Source organism: Nycticebus coucang, chromosome X, assembly GCF_027406575.1.
Source record: "Nycticebus coucang isolate mNycCou1 chromosome X, mNycCou1.pri, whole genome shotgun sequence".
Lineage (NCBI taxonomy): Eukaryota > Metazoa > Chordata > Mammalia > Primates > Lorisidae > Nycticebus > Nycticebus coucang.
In genome coordinates this window covers 23,291,427-23,311,090 of record NC_069804.1, presented here as the reverse complement: position 1 = coordinate 23,311,090, position 19,664 = coordinate 23,291,427, and the positions used below count along the sequence as shown (strand labels likewise).

The 19,664-nt window shown below is 41.9% G+C and overlaps 1 protein-coding gene across 1 annotated transcript in view; it reads right to left on the bottom strand.

Annotated features, from left to right (window-relative positions):
* EIF2S3 (eukaryotic translation initiation factor 2 subunit gamma) overlaps positions 1–19,123 on the bottom strand; it is a 31,589-nt gene extending 12,466 nt beyond the window's left edge. Inside the window, exons 1-10 of the mRNA XM_053579529.1 lie at positions 19,037–19,123; positions 18,395–18,458; positions 17,023–17,150; positions 16,808–16,929; positions 13,312–13,406; positions 11,722–11,880; positions 9,254–9,388; positions 6,572–6,666; positions 4,813–4,957; positions 2,893–3,062 (exon numbers count right to left, since the gene is read on the bottom strand). Of these exons, the coding sequence (XP_053435504.1) occupies positions 2,893–3,062; positions 4,813–4,957; positions 6,572–6,666; positions 9,254–9,388; positions 11,722–11,880; positions 13,312–13,406; positions 16,808–16,929; positions 17,023–17,150; positions 18,395–18,458; positions 19,037–19,105 (1,182 nt within the window). The 5' untranslated portion in view covers positions 19,106–19,123. The remainder of the gene's footprint in view (positions 1–2,892; positions 3,063–4,812; positions 4,958–6,571; positions 6,667–9,253; positions 9,389–11,721; positions 11,881–13,311; positions 13,407–16,807; positions 16,930–17,022; positions 17,151–18,394; positions 18,459–19,036) is intronic.
* Positions 19,124–19,664: the final 541 nt, after the last annotated feature.

The window sequence follows — 19,664 nt, the reverse complement described above, 5'->3', positions numbered from 1 at the left end:
CAGCACACACGTGGGATGGGGCTCCCAGGCCCATCCACCCCAACCCCTGCCTCACTGTTCCCCAGTCAGGGCTGGGCCATGGAGGGGGCCACATAGGTCTGGACAGATCATTGTTTTAATGGCTTCATATTTCTATTAAAAGCCAGATGAAAAACCAAAAGGAATTTGAAGGAATTTTCACAAATATGACAGACCTAAAGTTTTATGGGCATGTGGCTCATAGTTAAAACTTCTTTCCTTATCATTTTCTCACAAAAATAACTTTTTATGACATTTTATTTGTGCTGTGTGAATTTTTTACCATGAGAATCTTACTTTTTTTTTTTTTTGTGGTTTTTGGCCGGGGCTAGGTTTGAACCCACCACATCCAGCATATGGGACTGGCGCCCTACTCCTTGAGCCACAGGCGCCGCCCGAGAATCTTACATTTTTAAACAGAAATCCCAGTGTTACACTGATAAGAATTCTGTAATTCTTCTATCACTTGTTTCTTGCTCCTAGTTTAATGTATCTTTGAGCTCTTTCTATGTCAATATATAAGAGGTCTTCAGAAAGTTCATGGAAAATGAAATTATGAAAAAAGTATGCATGGATTTCAAAAATTTTTTTGTACCAAAACAAACTTATAGCTGGGCACAGTGGCTCACGCCTGTAATCCTAGCACTCTTGGAGACTGAGGCAGGCCGACTGTCTGAGCTCACAGGTTCGAGACCAGCCTGAACAAGAGCGAGACTCCGTGTCTAAAAATAGCCAGGCGTTGTGGTGGGTGCCTGTAGTCCCAGCTACTCGGGAGGCTGAGGCAAGAGAATGGCTTGAGCCAAAGAGTTTGAGATTGCTGTGAGCTATGATGCCATGGTGGCACCCTATCAAGGGTGACAAAGTGAGACTGTCTCAAAAAAAAAGAAAAAAAACCAAACTCATACTAACTTGTTATAATATGTCTGAACAGGATCTAGTTTGAGACACTAAGAAGGATAATACACCAATTTGAAAAGAGACTCTATCGGACCAACACTAATTCTACTAAACTTGAAGCCAAGAACAAACGCCAAATAACATTCTTTGAAAAGTTTATGGGAACAATGCTCCAAAGAAATCAGCTGTTCACAAACAGGTAAGTAGTTTTTCTTTTTTTTTTCCGGCTGGGGTTGGGTTTGAACCCGCCACCTCCGGCATATGGGGCCAGCACCCTACCCCTTTGAGCCACAGGTGCTGCCCACAGGTAAGTAGTTTTGAGAAGGGCTCAGGCAGTGAAGATGAAGCCTGCAGTAGCAGATCATCCACATCAATTTGCAAGGAAAAAAATTAATCTTGTTCATGTACTAATTGAAGAGAATCAGTGATTAACAGCAGAAATAACATCCAAAACCACAGGCATCTTAACTGGTTTAGTTTCCATAGTCCTGACTGAAAAATTAAATTGAGCAAACTTTCTGCTTGATGGATACCTAAAACTGTTATGCCCAAATTAGCTGCAGACAAGAGCAGAGCTTTCAATGAAAATTTTATACAAGTGGGATTAAAATCCTGAAGGATTTCTTTGAAGAGTTAATGAAACATGGTTATCCCAGTATGATCCTGAAGACAAAGCACAATCAAAGCAATGTCTACCATGAGGTGGAAGCAGTCCAGTCAAAGCAATCAACTGTGGACCAATCAGGATCAAAGGCCATGCATGATAACAGTTTTTGGGATGCTCAAGGCATTTTGCTTGTTGACTTTCTGGAGTACCAAAGAACAAGGACAATACTCTGGCTTCTCTTCAAATCGTATAAATCTTTCGCCTTTTACCAAAGAACAAGGACATTTGCTTATTATGAGAGTGTTTTGACAAAATTAGCTGAAGCTTCAGCAGAAAAATGCTCAGGAAATCTCCACTGCTCCAGGTAGAGTACAGTAGTGCAGTGGCATCACGGTAGTTCACTGCAACCTCAAACACCTGGGCTCAGGTGATCAATCCCTGCTTTATTTAGGCTCCTGAGCAGCTGGGACTACAGTTGTCCACCACCACATCCAGCTAATTGTTCCTATTTTTAGTAGAAATGGAGTCTTGCTCTTCCTCAAACCTCTGACTTTAAGTGATCCTCCTGTCTTGGCCTCTCAGAGTACTAGGATTACAGATGTTAGCCACTATGCCCAGATACTTTACAGTCCCAATTTGGTTTCTGACTTTTTGTTTTCTAATCTTAAAAATCTTAGGGCAATGCCTGTGGCTCAAGGGGTAGGGTGCCAGCCCCATATACTGGAGGTGGCAGGTTCAAACCTGGCCCCGGCCAAACTGCAACAAAAAATAGCCAGGCATTGTGGCGAGCGCCTGTGGTCCCAGCTACTGGGGAGGCTGAGGCAAGAGAATCGCCTAAGCCCAGGAGCTGGAGGTTGCTGTGAACTGTGATGGCACAGCACTCTACCAAGGGCAATAAAGTGAGACTTTGTCTCTACAAAAAAAAAAAAAAAAATGCTACAGCAACATTTGCTGGGATAGGGTGTTGGCACATTTGAAATGCTCACAAATATAACCAAATATGCCTCAAAAAATATTCCCAATTTATACTTTCTTAAAAGCATAACCAAAATAAATAAATAAATAAAATAAAGCATAACCTATTTTCCTACATCCTTGCCAACACTAGGTGTCAGCAATTTCCCATCTCTGCCACCTAATCTTACTGTGACATTTAAAAAAAATCACATGGATATTGGCAATATCATGTCTTTGTCACACATGACACAAATACATTTTCCTGTTTATTTTTTTTGAACTTTAAACTGATTGCCATATAGAAGTTCTAAATTTGAGGGAACACTAACTTATTTAACTTTTCTTACTCAAAACTATTTTTAACATCACCATTTGTCACTTTTTTTGAAACAGGAATTATAAGAAGCACTTACCTTTGCTGCTTTCTTGTCTCCTTCAGTGCGTACGCCTAGAAGCCTTCTGAGTAGGAAATAGGAAATTTCCAATTCTGTGAAGATTTCAGGTAAAGCTCCAACTGCACCAAGTACCTGACCCACCATTCTGTCAGCTCGGCATAAAGTGGGGTCAATTTTTGTTCCAACTCCTAATATAAAATAAAATGTATATTATATAGTCTAACGTTTTATTTCCTAAAGCACCTATAAATTATTCGCCCAAGAGCTTAGTAAAACAAGCACAGCATATATTTAAACACTTTAATACATATTTGTATTTTTATACTCATATAATAACTACATAGGCATAAAAAATGCTTGTTTTATCTGAAGAATTAGAATTGTAAAATCATGGGTTGATCAGGCAATTGAGAACAGAAAGATTCTCTCGATTTAAATTTTAAACAAAGGGCAAATAATAACCTAATTCAACATGAGTCTAAATATCCCTAATGAAGACTGAAAAGATACAAAATTCATAATGAGCAGTTTGCAGAATATTTGCATGCCATTTCCCTCCTGGAAGGATGATAAAAAAGATGGTTTAAACTAAAGACTGCATGTGAGCCACTTCAAAATACTGTAGAACTTCTTTAAGTTGACCACCCAAGTGACTGTAACAAATTGGTCAATATAGGGCGGCGCTTGTGGCTCAAGGAGTAGGGCGCCAGTCCCATATGCCGGAGGTGGCGGGTTCAAACCCAGCCCCGACCAAAAAAAAAAAAAAAAAAAACAAATTGGTCAATATATAAAAGTGGTCAGCATAAGGAACTAGGCCAACTATACTGATATGTACATGTGATCCATGTCCATCTTAAGGAGGTGGTCAACTATGGAGGTTCTACTATATTTTTAGCTTTATATCTTGAGGGAAGGAGGGGAAAAAAGATAAATAGCAAATTGGTAACCAACTTATAAACACATGCTTAACTACATAACTGTTGTCCTACTCCATTCTATCATTAATATTGCCAAATGAAAATCTATAATATATCTTTTTGAATAACTCATTTCCCAGCTCAGCGCCTGTAGCTCAAGAGGCTAAGGCACCAGCCACACATACCAGAGGTGGCAGGTTCGAATCCATCCTGGGCCTGCCAAACAACGATGACAACTACAACCAAAAAATAGCTGGACGTTGTGGCGGGCGCCTGTAGTCCCAGCTACCTGGGAGGCTGAGGCAAGAGAATCGCTTAAGCCCAGGAGTTGGAGGTTGCTGTGAGCTGTGACGCCACAGCACCCTACCCAGGGCAACAGCTTGAGGCTCTGTCTCAAAAAAAAGGCTGGGCACCTGTGGCTCAAGCGGCTAAGGCACCAGCCCCGTACACCTGAACTGGCAGGTTCAAATCCAGCCCTGGGCCCACCAAAAAATAATGACAGCTGCAACCAAAAAAATAGCCGGGCGTTGTGGTGGGCGCCTGTGGTCCCAGCTACTTGGGAGGTGGAGGCAAGAGAATTGCTTGAGCCCAGGAGTTTGAGGTTGCTGTGAGCTGATGCCACGGAACTCTACCCAGGGCGACAGCTTAAGGCTCTGCCTCCCCTCCCCCCCCAAAAAAAATCCATTTGCCATGAAAAGTAACACAAATAGGGCGGTGCCTGTATAGTGAGTAGGGCGCTGGCCCCATATTGCCAAGGGTGTGGGTTCAAACCTGGCCCTGTCCAAACTGCAACAAAAAAAAAAATAGCTGGGCGTTGCAGCGGGCACCTGTAGTCCCAGCTACTCAGGAGGCTGGGGCAAGAGAATCGCCTAAGCCCAGGAACTGGAGGTTGCTGTGAGCTGTGACACCACAGCACTCTACCGAGGGTGACAAAGTGAGACTGTCTCTAAAAAGAAAGTAAAAAAGAAAAGTAACACAAATAGGTACAAATTAAGAGACGATATGAGAGGAAAATTCTTACCAATAAGACCCCCTGGAGCGGCATACTGAAGATCATTATGTTCCGCAAAAAGTGATACAATTTTGGAAAAGATTGGTTTACACATTAGTTTTCCTTCACTATCCTTGGAAACAATACCAGGTCTGACTTCTATCTCCTGGCCCACCTGTGAACATACAATGAGTAAATTGAATTATTGTAGGATAACACAAGTTCCAACAAGAAGACCACAAAACTGAAAAGGCAATCCTTCCTCTATTTCAAAAATCACTTTTTTTTTTTTTTTTTTTGAGATAGAGCCTCAAGCTGTCGCCCTGGGTAGAGTGCCGTGGCATTACAGCTCACAGCAACCTCCAACTCCTGGGCTCAAGTGATTCTCTTACCTCAGCTTCCCAAGTAGCTGGGACTACAGGCGCCCACCACAACACCCGGCTATTTTTTGGTTGCAGCCATCATTGTATTTGCTTGAGCCATAGGCGCCGAGCCACAAAAATCACTTTTAATTTAAAAGAACCAAAATACAAAAAACAAAGGTGGAGCTTGGTGGCTTCCGTTCGTAATCCTAGTATTCTGGGAGGCCAAAGCAGGTGGACTGTTCAAGCTCAGGAGTTCAAGACCAGCCTGAGCAAGAGTGATACCTCATCTCTACTAAAAATAGAAAAAACGGGCTCGGCGCCTGTGGCTGAAGAGGCTAAGGCGCCAGCCACATACACCTGAGCTGGTGGGTTCGAATCCAGCCCAGGCCCACCAAACAACAATGACAGCTGAAACCAAAAAATAGCCGGGCATTGTGGTGGGTGCCTATAGTCCCAGCTACTTGGGAGGCGGAGGCAGGAGAATTGCTTGAGCCCAGGAGTTGGAGGTTGCTGTGAACCGTGCTGCCATGGCACTCTACCCAGGGCAATAGCTTGAGGCTCTGTCTCAAAAAAAAAAAAATAGAAAAAACTAGCTGGGCATGGTGGTGCATGCCCGTAGTCCTAGCTAATCAGAAGGCTGAGGCAAGAGGATCACCTGAACCCAGGAGTTTGAAGTCTCTGTGAGCTATGATAATGCTGCAGCACTCTAACCCAGGGCTACAGAGTGAGATGGTCTCCCCCCATCAAAAGAAAACAAACATGGGTGGCGCCTGTGGCTCAAAGGAGTAGGGCGCCGACCCCATATGCCAGAGGTGGCGGGTTCAAACCCAGCCCAGGCCAAAAACTGCAAAAAAAAAAAACAAAAACAAACAACACAAAAGGTGTGCATGAGATCATTAATACCAGAACTCTCCAACTACCTACTACTTAAGCTCATCACCATAAATTTAGAGATCAGACACATTCAAAAGATGTAATAGCAGGCCAGGTGCAGTAGCTCACGCCTGTAATCCTAGCACTCTGAGAGGCCAAGGAGGGTGAAATATCTGAGCTTAGGTGTTCAAGACTAGCCAGAGCAAGATCAAGACTCCCACCTCTACTAAAAACAGAAAAAAAAGCCAAGTATTGTGGCACATGCTTATAGTCCCAGCTACTAGGGAGGCTGAGGCAAGAGGATCGCTTGAGCCTGAGCTTGAGGGTGCTATGAGCTATGACTCTATGCCCTAAATGACCCAGGGCAGCAGAGTAAGACTCTGCCTCAAAAAAAAAAAAAAAGACATAATAATAAACAAAATCTGCATCAAATACTAGACATCATGAAAAAAATTTATTTTCAATTTGGATTGTCCATATTTTCCCCAATTAAGAGAAGAGCAAAACAAAAAAGAATACAACAAAAACATAACAACCAAAATCCAGTTTACCTTTAATACTCCTTTTAGAATACTGCCACCAGCTACACCCCCCTTAAGGTCATCAACTTCACAGCCAGGTTTGTTGACATCAAAAGATCGAATAACTAAAAGAAAATAAAACAAATTAAAGCCAATTCTGTTAATTTTAACTTTAGAAGAAATATACTTTTGCAGGTTAACATTTCTCAGATAGTAGCCATATAACATTTATATCAAAGAGGTGGCTGTAATAAAATGTAATATTGAATTCCCATGTTTATTATAACCTTACTTATGATGGGAAAACCGATAATAACTTGAAAGTTCATCAACAGGTGGCATATTATGGTGCCAGTATTGTGGAATATCATGTAGCTATTAATAAAGAATATTAGAGCTATACATAATGATGTAGAAAGACAACCATCATAGACTGTCAACTAGCCCAGCATTGTGGTGGGTGCCTGTAGTCCCAGCTACTTTGGAGGCTGAAACAAGAGGATCACTTGAGCCCAGGAGTTTGAGGTGGCTGTGAGCTATGATGCCATGACTGAGGGCAATATAGCGAAATTCTGCCTCAAAAAAAAAAAAGAAAAGAAAAAACAGAAAACGTACACACACACAACACATATACATATGTTTATACGTTATGATATGAACCAAGAGAAAGATGCGGAAATAATAAACATCAAATGTTAACTTTGGTTACTTCAAGGCTAAGGGACAACAACTGGAAGGCAGGGAGATTGTGGACATTTCTTTATACACCTCTGTATCATGACTTCTGTAATACAAATTTAACTTTAAAACTATAGAACACTAGGACTACATGACTTGCACTTAGGTTACCTGAGAGAGTTCCGACCAAACACACAAGCTTAGATGATCAAATTATACAAATATCAGTTCTTTATTAATGGTACAATGAAATCATTTCTATGGAAGTTCTAACATCCTGACTAAAACAATATAATTCCCTAAAGAATATTATATTACTCCATCTTGATCACAGAAGGTACCATATATTGAGCAAAGAAAGGTTAACAATTCCTACTGTATTCAGGACTCTATCCCTCATCCAGTAACGTGATCTAGCACTGCCAACACAACCTCAGAATTAATCAATTTCAAAAAATTTTATGGATTATCACTTCTGTAGAAAAGGAAAACATTAATAAATAGCCTTTAAGAAGACTTATCAACGTGGAAAAAAATCAAATTAAGAGCTACAGGTGGCCAGACACAGTGGCTCACACATACAATCCCAGAATTTTGGGAAGCCAAGATGGGAGGATTGCTTAAAGCCAGAGTTCAAGCACAGTGCCTGTGGCTCAGTGAGTAGGGCGCCAGCCCCATATACCAAGGGTGGGGGGTTCAAACCCGGCCCCGGCCAAACAGCAACAACAAAAAATACAGCCAGGCGTTATGGCGGGTGCCTGTAGTCCCAGTTACTTGGGAGGCTGAGGGAAGAGAATCGCCTAAGCCCAAGAGCTGGAGGTTGCTGTGAGCTGTGACCATGGCACTCTACCGAGGGTAACAAAATCAGACTCTAAGTCTCCAAAAAAAAAAAGCCAGAGTTCAAGACTAGCCTGGGAAGGTGGCACCTGTGGTTCAAGGAGTAGGGCACTGGCCCTATATCGGAGGTGGTGGGTTCAAACCCAGCCCCTGACAAAAACTACAAAACAAACAAACAAAAAAGACTAGCCTGGGAAACAGTAAGGTTTTGGCTTTACAAAAAAAAAAAAAAAAAATATATATATATATATCCCAAGAAGAAGGGCAAAGAGAGAGGGGGGAGGATGGGTGGAGGGAGCGTAATTGGTGGGACCACACCTACAGTACATCTTACAAGGGCATATGCGAAACTTATAACCGTCTCAACGCAATAACCAAGAAAATGCCGTGAAGGCTATGTTAACCAGTTTGATGAAAATATTTATAAAACCAGCACATTGCACCCCATGATTGCATTAATGTACACAGCTATGATTTACTAAAAAAAAAAAAAAAAAAAAAAAAAAAGCCAGGCATAGTGGCATGCACCTGTAGGTCCCTGCTACTCAGGAGGCTGAGGGTAGGATGCTCACCAGAGCCCAGAAGTTCAAGGCTGCAGTGAGCTATGATCACTACAACCTGGGCAATGAAGTAGACTCTGTCTCTTAAAACAAACAGACTCCATGCCCGTAGCACAGTGGTTACAGCGCCAGCCATGTGCACTAAGGCTGATGGGTTCGACCCCAGCCCAGGTCAGCTAAACAACAGTAACAATTGTAACAAGAAAATAGCCGGGTGCTGTAGCGGGTACCTATAATCCTGGCTATTTGGGAGGCTGAGACAAGAGAATCTCTTGAGCCCAAGAGTTTGAGGTTGCTGTGAGCTGTGACACCACAGCACTCTACTGAGGGTGACACAGTGAGACTCCATTTAAAAAAAAATAATAAAATAAAACAAACACGGGGCAGGTGGATCACTTGAGCTCATTAGTTCAAGACCAGTCAGAGCAAGAGTGAGACCCCCATCTTTAAAAAATAGCCAGGCATGGTGGCAGGCACCTGTAGTCCCAGCTACTTGGGAGCTGTGGCAAGAGAACTGCTTACACCCAAGAGTTTGAGGTTGCTATGAGCTATGATGCTACAGCATTCTACTAGGGACAAGAAAGATTGTCTCAAAAAACAAAGAAACAAATAGTTAAAGGCAATTCCTATCACTTACCAATAAGTCGGGGTTCTGAAGTAAAGTCTCTTGGGGGTACTGGAATTTTCTTTACTATGTACTCACAGACAACTTCAATATTGTATTTTAGCTGAGCAGAAATTGGAATAATGGGAGCTCCTTCTGCTACTGTACCTATACAACAAAATTCAGAAAGATTAAAATTCTTGAGTTTTACAAAACTTCTTCTGGCTTGGCACCTATAGCACAGTGGTTACGGCGCCAGCCACGTGCACCAAAGCTGGCGGGTTGGAGTCCGGCCTGGGTCAGCTAAACAACAATGACAACTGCAACAAGAAAAAAATAGCTGGGCATTGTGGCGGGTCCCTGTAGTCCCAGCTACTTAGGAGGCTGAGGCAAGAGAATCGCTTAAGCCCAAGAGTTTGAGGTTGCCATGAGCTGTGATGCCACAGCAGTCTACCAATGACAAGACAGTGAGACTCTGTCTCAAAAAAGAAAAAAAAAAATAGGGTGGCGCCTGTGGCTCAAAGGAGTAGGGCACCAGCCCCATATGCTGAAGGTGGCGGGTTCAAACCCAGCCCTGGCCAGAAACCAGAAAAAAAAAAAAATTATTAAGATCACTGGGGCAGTGCCTTGGCTCAAAGGAGTAGGGCGCCTGGCCCCATATGCCAGAGGTGGTGGGTTCAAACCTGGCCCCGGCCAAAAAACGCAAAAAAAAAAAAAAGAAAAAAAAAATACCTTGGGTGGCGGGTTCAAACCCGCCCCTGGCCAAACTCCAACAAAAAAAATAGCCTGCTGTTGTGGCGGGCACCTGTAGTCCCAGCTACTTGGGAGGCTGAGGCAAGAGAATCACCTAAGCCCAGGAACTGGAGGTTGCTGTGAGCTGTGTGATGCCACGGCACTCTACCGAGGGTGATAAAGCAAAACTCTGTCTCTACAAAAAACAAACAAACAAAAAAACAACAAAAGTAAAATATATGCATAAACAACTCTGTAAAAATGCCAGTAACAAGTAGAAAGTGATAATTCTATTTAGAAAGATGGCAATATCTTATCTTTATTTTTACTCCTGAAAATGAGTACTATTCCCTTTAAGGAAAAAGTGTTAAGTTATATTAACAGACACAATTAATAAGGTAAAATGATAAACCTATTTAAAGGAACAAAATACTAACACTCATGGGAAAGAGCAATCTCTTCTCATGAAAAAAATTCCTAATAACATGTAATTAACTTATAATAAATGCCAAGATAAAACTATAGACTCTTTGCTAATCAAAGACTGCTGGTACGTTTATTTGCTCCTTAATATGTTAAACAGGTTGGTCAAAGAAATGGACCAAACAAAATTAGAATTTTTTTTTTTTTTGTAGAGACAGAGTCTTACTTTCACCCTCGGTAGAGTACTTCCAGTTCCTGGGCTAAGGCGATTCTCCTGCCTCAGCCTCCCAAGTAGCTGGGACTACAGGCGCCCGCCACAACGCCCGGCTATTTTTTGTTGTTGTTGTTGCAGTTCCTCGGTATATGGGGCCAGCGCCCTACTCACTGAGAATGGTTCATTTTCTTTCATGATTAACAGAAATGAGTTCATAGGAAGTTAACCTTTCTAACAAGAAAAACAAGACTAAGAAAAAATCAAATGTCAACAAGATGCATTATGTCTTCCCTGAAATGAAAAACACTAGGCTGTTAGAGAAAGGAATATACACTAAAGATTAAATAAATTGGCTGGGCACGGTGGTACACATCTATAGTCTCAGCTACTCAGGAGGCTGAGGTAGGAAGATCACTTGAGCCCAGGAATTTAATATTGCAGTGAGCTATGATGACACCACTGTACTCTAGCCCAAGGGGACAGAGTCTTGCTCCATCTTCCCCCACCAAAGGAAAAAAAAAGATTAAATAAATCATTGACACTCCTAAATCTGAAATTATGAAAATAGCTGCTCTTAGGAATAAACAGGGGTAAGATTTTTTTTTTTTTTTGTAGAGACAGTCTCACTTTATCACACTGCTCACAGTAACCTCCTGAGCTTAGGCGATTCTCTTACCTCTGCCTCCCGAGTAGCTGGGACTATAGGCGCCCGCCACAACTTTTTTTGTTGCAGTTTGCCTGGGGCAGGGTTTGAACCTGCCACCCTTGGTACATGGGGTCTGCGTCCTACTCACTGAGCCACAGGTACCGCCCTAAGTTTTTTTTTTAAATGCTTTTATTCATTTTACTATCAGTGAGGCTTTAAAAAAAAACAAAACCAACTCTGATTGGCAAACTTTCCAGAATACAGTATCAGTTCAAACTTCAATTTCTTTAATATTTCAGTATGTTAAACCCAGAAACGTTAACAATTACACTAGTTTTATTGGATGAATAATAAGCAGTAGATAGAGAAGGCTCAAGTTCTATAAGTTTATTTTGTTTTAGATAATCTATTAATTTAACATCTGGTGTCCAGATTAAATGCCTTTCAAAGTCATTCATAGATTTGTTAGATATTATGGTTTCTTACCTTGTACAAATGCAAGGATCTGCTCATATTGCTCTTTAGCCTGACTTTCTTTTACCAAATCAATTTTATTTTGCAGAATCAAAATATGCTTCAGTTTCATGATCTCTATAGCAGCCAGGTGTTCAGAAGTCTGAGGCTGAGGGCAAGATTCATTACCAGCTAGATGGATGATAAATAAAAAAGATGCATGTAATAGCTGGAAATATCTAGAATAGGTAAATCCATAAAGACAGAAAACAGATTATTGGTTGCTAACGGCTGTGGGGATGCAGGCACGGGGAATAACTGCTTAATGAGCATATGGGGTTTACTTTCAAAGTGATCAAAAAGTTCTGGAACTAGATAGTGGTGATGCTACAATGACTATATCATACAACATTGTCAGTGTGCTTAATGCCACTGAACTGTGCACTATAAATGGCTAAAATTTTATGAGTCTATTTTACTACCAGCACTGCTGGCATCTAATAAAGATAACTTTTGAATGTTCTATCCCTACTCAGCCAAAGTCCTGGATATCATTGCCAAGCATCTACTTTTTGCTCCTGCTTCATCCTCTATGTCTCCATCAACTGAAACCTCCCAATCTTTTGGCACCCATTCCTGGTCCCATCCAAGATGCTTGGTATCAAGTTTGGCTTCTCAGGGCCTGCCCTCAGCCTCTGCATAAAGTATAGCCCTCTATTCAGTCTTAGAACTCTTCTGGCCCAGCTAAGTGCCTGAGAGGCAAAGAGTAATTAAGAAGGAAAGACACTGAATACTGCCTATGAACACTAATTGTAAAGATAACCAACAGTGTATTATAAAGAAATGGTAATGTTGTATTACATACATGCTTAAGGTATGTAATGTTTACCCTCCCCAAGTTGTGATGTTCATGTGTCCTGTACTATACCTACTTGACATGCTTTTAAAAACTTCTATCCCGGGCAGCGCCTGTGGCTCAAGGAGTAGGGCGCCGGTCCCATATGCTGGAGGTGGCGGGTTCAAACCTAGCCCCGGCCAAAAGCCACAAAAAAAAAAAAAAAAAAAACTTCTATCCCATAGCAATGAAACCTCTCAACAGCTTACCTAAGGAAGAAAGCACAACCTTAGTCTTGAAAAACCCCTACTCAGGCCTAGACTTCAGCACTTACTTTGAACAATATTTCCATCTAAATCAAACTATTATATCTACAAGTGGACAGCTCAGAGAAAAAAAAAGACCCCAACAAAATACTTTTACACAAATTTAAAAGTTAAATAATCTATTCTTTGTTAGTACAGTGGTGAGTATAAAAAATAATAAACCACTTCACATGATTTAAATGAGAAAAATGTACTCTTGTCTGTTTTTCTTTGGGGGGGGGGGTGTTACTACCATAAGAACGCTCATAAGCCACCAGACCCAAATCTATCTTGCTTGCTTATTTTGTGATAGCTGGTAGGTAAGGATGTCATCTGAGATGACATGTTAAGTTTCTATTAATGTCACTTTTAAGTAATGGATATGGCCCATAAAAGTCTTAGTTCCCCTCTTCTCCTCTCCAAACCAGTTCTGACATTTTTTTTCTTAAGACTAGTCAAATGCAATAGTTCTGATGTATTTACCTATCAACAAAAGAGCTGCGTCCATCACTGCTGCTCCGTTCAACATAGTAGCCATCAAAATATCATGGCCAGGACAGTCAACAAAGGAAACATGCCTGCGAATGGAGAAATAATAATCAGCCTTAAGATCAATCAATACTTAAACACTCAAGTTACAGATTTCCTAAAGTTAAATCACTTAAGAAAAAATCTTATTATCATAAAATTACATAACTCAGTGTTACTAGGACTAGGAAATAAATAAGATCACCAGATGAGAATAAAATCACTGCTGACTGGATGGGTGGACTGCCTGAGCTCACGAGTTCCAGACCAGCCTGAGCCAGAGTGAGATGATATCTCTAAAAACAGTTGGGCATTGTGGCGGGCACCTGTAGTCCCACCTACTTGGGAGACTGAGGTAATAGAACCACTTAAGCCCAAGAGTTTGAGGCTGCTGTGAGCTGTGACGCCACAGCTACTCTACTGAAGGCCACAAAGTGAGACTCTGTCTCAAAAAAAAAAAAAAAAATCACGGCAGATCACAACAAAGGAAATGAAAGAAATACCTGAAGATATAGAAACTCCCAAATCTAAGCAAATGTAGCATAGAATAATGGCATCTACTATGAAATAGGAATGTCAATGAATTGAAAGCTAAAACCTAATGACTTGTAAAAACCGTATTAACAGAATGAGGATTACCATTTGAAAAAGCAATTTGCTAACAAAAATCTCTTTAACACCTTGAAAGACATAAACTGCCCATTTGAAGAGATAGCAGTGCTATTTTAACAAAACTCTGGTACTCGGTGGCTCATGTCTGTAACCCTAGCATTCTGGGAGGCCAAGGCAAGTAGATTACCTGAGCTGAGGAGTTCAAGACCAGCCTGAGCTGGAGCAAGACCCTCATCTTTAAAAAATAGCCAGGTCTTGTGGCAGGCACCTATAGTCCCAGCTACTCGGGAGGCTAAAACAAGATAATCGCGGGGCGGCGCCTGTGGCTCAGTGAGTAGGGCGCCAGCCCCATATGCCGAGGGTGGCGGGTTCAAACCCAGCCCCGGCCAAACTGCAACAAAAAAATAGCCAGGCGTTGTGGCGGGCGCCTGTAGTACCAGCTACTTGGGAGGCTGAGGCAAGAGAATCGCGTAAGCCCAAGAGTTAGAGGTTGCTGTGAGCCGTGTGACGCCACGGCACTCTACCTGAGGGCGGTACAGTGAGACTCTGTCTCTACAAAAAAAAAAAAGATAATCGCTTGAGCCAAGAGTTTGAGGTTACTATGAGCTATGAAGCCAGGGCACTCGACCCTAGGGCAACAGAGTGAGTCTCTGTCTCAAAAGAAAACAAAAAAAAGAAAAACAAACTCTAATACTCACTCAGAATCTTTTTTTTTTTTTTTTTGAGACAGTCTTTTCAGACAGACTGTGTCACACAGGCTAGGGTACCACAGCGTCAGCCTAGCTCACAGCCACCTCAGACTGCTAGGTTGAAGCAATCTTCCTGCCTTGGCCTCCTGGGTAGCTGGGAATACAGGCACCTGCCACCACGCCTGGGGAATATTTTCTGTTTTTAGTAGAGACAGGGTATTGCTCTTGCCCAAACTGGTCTCAAACTGCTGAGTTCAAGCAATCCACCCACCATGGCCTCCCAGAGTGCTAGGTTTGCAGGTATGAGTCATGATGCCTGACCCCATGATCCCCTTTTTTTTAAATTATATGCTCACACTGTCATAATCTAAAACAGAGGTCAAGCCTTTGGTCAAATCTGGCTCATCACCATACCCATTTACACATGTATTTTTTTTTTAAAATTAGGAACACACATGTATTGTTTATACCTGCTTTCATAATAGAAGAGCAGAGATGTGGGCAGCGCCTGTGGCTCAGTGGGTAGGGAGCCGGCCCTATATACCAAGGGTGGCGGGTCTGAACCCGGCCCCGGCCAAATTGCAACAAAAATAGCTGGGCGTTGGGTGCCTGTAGTCCCAGCTACTTGGAAGGCTGAGGCAAGAAAATCTCCTAAGCCCAGGAGTTGGAGGTTGCTGTGAGCTGTGACGCTACATCACTTTACCAAGAGCAATAAAGTGAGACTCTGTCTCTTAAAAAAAAAAGGAGGGGAGGGGACAGGGGAGAGCAGAGAGGAGAGGAGGAGAGAAGACTCAATCAAGATAAAATATTTAAATTCAATATTTAAAAAAAGGGAAAATTGATTTTGGTATTTTGTTCAACATTGATGAACAACAACAAAAAAATCCATGATGAACAAAATACCAAAATTTTAAATGAAAACAGGATCAGAAACAGTGTTATGCCAAGCCGGAAAAAAAAGTAATAGTAAAGCAAGAAGGAAAAAAAAAGATCAGTAATATTAAGTCTGCCTTTATTTAAAATGAATATATTCTGTTCATAACAATTTTGTGTACTTATGTCAAAAAAACCCAAAAACCTACATTAAAGCATTTATCCTGATTACTGAGTTTTTTGGCATATACTACCCTTAAACTTTGGGCCTGAAGTAAAGCCAGCCTTGTCTTTCCCTAGTCCCAGAGCCATAAACATCACTAAACAGATGTCAGTGTTGTCTGATAAAGAACTAGGATGTGCAATTATGTTCAGAAAAGAGAGAACAAGTCCATGTTTTTGAGAGGTAATTAAGAATCATTGGCTGGGCACCAACCTCCTGCCTGTAATCCCAGCACTTTGGAAGGCCTAGGCAGGAGAATTGCTTGAGAATAGGAATTTGAGACCAGCCTGAGCAAGAGTAAGACCCCTTTTCTACAAAAAAATATTAGTAGGGTGTGGTGGTGAATGCTACTCAGGAGGATCAATGGAGCCAGGTGTTTGATGCAGCATTGAGCTATGATGCCACCACTGCACTCCTGCCCAAGCAACATAGGCAAAAGAGTGAGACTCTGCCTTTAGGAAAAAAAAAAAAGAATGGCTTTGGCCCTCTCCTACCCAACAACAGAAACAACACTGTCTGAAAGGAATTTAGTAAGCCAAAGAAAAGAATCATTTAAATCCATTAGGTTGTGTTCCCTTCCATTCCGCTTATGCAACACTTTTAATCCGGAAAACTTACATGTAAAGATTTTAACATAGGTTTGAATACATTTTTCCAGATTATCAATAACAAAACAATCAGCAATTAGGTTCATTGTTTAATATGTTGGCTAAGTATTTCAAAAAAGCACAAAGCATGGTGCCTGTGTCTCATCGGATAGGGCTCTGGCCCCGTATACCGAAGGTGGCGGGTTCAAACCCAGCCCTGGCCAAACTGCAACAAAAAAATAGCCGGGCTTTCTGGTGGGCACCTGTAGTCCCAGCTACTCAGGAGGCTGAGGCAAGAGAATCATCTAAGCCCAGGAGTTGGAGGCTGCTGTGAGCTGTGTGACGCCATCGCACTCTATCCAGGGCGTTAAAGTGAGACTCTGTCTCTACAAAAAAAAAAAAAAAAGCACAAAGCACAAGACAATAAAACATAACAGGTAAAGTGTTTTTAGCACAAAAGAGGTCACCTGACTAATTTGAAGTTCCCTTTGGTCCCTGGAATATCTGTAGGAAACTCATCAGGTGTACTGCTCCCACAAGATCTATAACATTCTGGTCGAGGACAACTTGGGTCATCAAGTTTATAAATCTAAAAGTTTCAATGAGAAAGATTTGTATGTGTTATATGCACAACATATAAATTAAAGTTAAATAATTTCTACTTCCACAGTACATGGCTCACCTTAGCATTGGCATACCCAAGCTTGATTGTAATATTTCTTTCTAATTCATTTTTGAATCTGACAGTATGAACTCCAGAAATAGCTTTGACAACTGTGGATTTCCCATGAGCCACATGACCAATTGTACCTATAGACAAAGTACAAAAAATTAACTCATGTGCATTTAATTATACCACTTTTTTTTTCAATTAGTGTAAAGACTAGAAAACCCAAAGCCCCAACTCAATGTAAATACCTACATAAAACCAACAAGTGACTTTAATTTTTTCCTTTTACATGTCCTTTCCTACTAAAAACTTCTTCTCATAGAGGACTGAAGAGAAGTAACAACCTTATTTTAAAACCACACTCAGTGTAATGAAAGCTATTCATCTTATGGGTTTTTTTTGAGACAGCCTCAAGTTGTTGCCCTGGGTAGAGTGCCGTGGCATCATAGCTCACAGCAACCTCAAACTCCTGGGCTCAAGTGAGTCTCCTGTCTCCGCCTCCCAAGTAGCTGGGACTACAGGCGCCCGCCACAATGCCTGGCTATAGTTGTTTGGCTGGCCCGGGCTGGATTCGAACACGCCAGCTCAGGTGTATGTGGCGGGAGCCTTAGCCACTTGAGCCACAGGTGCAGAGCCCATCTTATGTTTTTAATAACAGAAAAGCCTGCTTTCATTTAAAATACACATTCAATAAAAAGTATATAAAATTTTGTATATTAAGACAATTTCCAGCATTTCTAGAGTAAAAGTAATTGAGTACAATGAACTCTGACACAACAAAAAGGAACTAATAAAAACAAGAAAATCCAGTTTGACTGCAATGTTGTCAAAGATACCACATATTTTACAGCTTTCTAAAAGCTTCATGGTAGAGTCTTACTTATAACTAGGTTTTACTGTGACGTTTGTACAGTCTTAATATGTCCAAAATTTACAGTTAACATAACTTCTCCTCTACTAAAGTTCTGGGTGGCAATTAAGAAAACACTTAATCAAAGGTTATACATCAAATAAAATTTTCATAAACTCTACCCTTGCGATAACCCTGTGCAGCAAGTACAGCCACATTTTCATCTCTTCCTTAAACTTCTGCTATGGATGACTACATAGTGCCTTATGCTATTAAACTTTTCATATGTCTTTATTTTTTTTTTCCTCAAGAAGTCTGTAAGCTAGACAAGGGCAGCATTCTTTGTGTTTCCTAAAAAGATCTAGCAGATGCTTTGCTCACAAGGGCTCAACATCCATTTCTTGAATATCTGAATCCTAAAGCACAAAAAAGGTGAAGTTAAAATTACTTGCTGGAGATCAAGCAAGTTTAGGTCTCTTAAGTTCTTTTTTTTGTAACAACCTGGATAGATTTGGAATTATGTTCTTGTCTTACCTATGTTAATTGTGGCTTGTCTGCTGATAACTTCATGTGAAAGTGGTGTCAACTTGGTAACATCCTGCAATGAAATATATTTATTTTGAAACACTGCACATAACACAAACCAGAACTTTTCCTCTGACTTCACAATTTCTACCTAAAGGTCACCACCATCTGTCTAAATCTCTTCTACTTCAGAAGCATCTTTCCTGTAAAAGTAATCTTGTAATTCATACGGCTACCAGAAGAGCTTTTCATCGTTACACTCTTTACACAACAGACTACACGTCCACTCAATTAGGGGATATCTAGAAACTGGAAGCCCCCAGTCTTGGCAGTACTAGCGCCGAGGACAGTGCAGACAGCCCCCTTCCCAGACCTTCAAAGATTAAAACTTTTGGCATTTAACACCAACACTTTACAGCCGTTATCATTCAGAAACTCAAGTTCCCACGATCGTACACCCCTTCGCCGAGCTGGCCGGTTGGCCAAGGTACAGCAGGCGGCGCAAACGTGGCTGAGGGCGCCACGCTCCGGGGCTACCTTTTTCACTCACGCTCGCGACAGCCCAACACTGACTCATCGCAACCCTTCCCAGGAGACTCGGTCACCCCTACTTCTGAGCTCACTCCACACTCTCCTAAAGGAAAACCTCACCAAGGTGGCAAGATCCTGGCGCGAAAGGTGCGGCTGACCAAGAGTCACTCCAACCTCACCCCCCGCCATCTTGCCCGGAGAGAGGAAGGAAATTGCCTGGCAGCGGTCTGACCGAACGCAGGACCCTTGGGGCGGGGAAACGGAGGCTGGAAGGTTGACTAGGGCGCAGGCCTGGAGAAGAGGGCGACCGGTACAGCAATGGCCTCACTGCTTAGACCTCTATTTGCTTGAGTTTGTATAGTGCCTGCTAGAAGGCTTACTGAAAAACATAAAGCAAAATTTCGGGATTTATTTATCACAGAGTTGTTAAATATTTCTGCAGGCAATGTCGATGGCAGCCCCAAACGAAAGGCCCCATGCGAGGCGGTTGACGCAACCTGACGCGCGCGCTGGCAAGGAAGAAGCCATTTCCGTTTCCTGGGGGGTTTCCCGGAACCTGGGAATGTCATCTGGAGCGTGGGAGCAGAAAGCGAGACTGTCTCCTACTCCTTTTCTCTTTCACCTGATTTCTGTAATTTAATAAGGCAAGATAGGCGCGTAATTAGCGCCCTTCTGTGGCGGCGCTTTCAGCTTGGAAGCGACCTCGGGCTGAGCCGCGGCTGGGATGGCGCCCTCTCGCGGAAGTTTG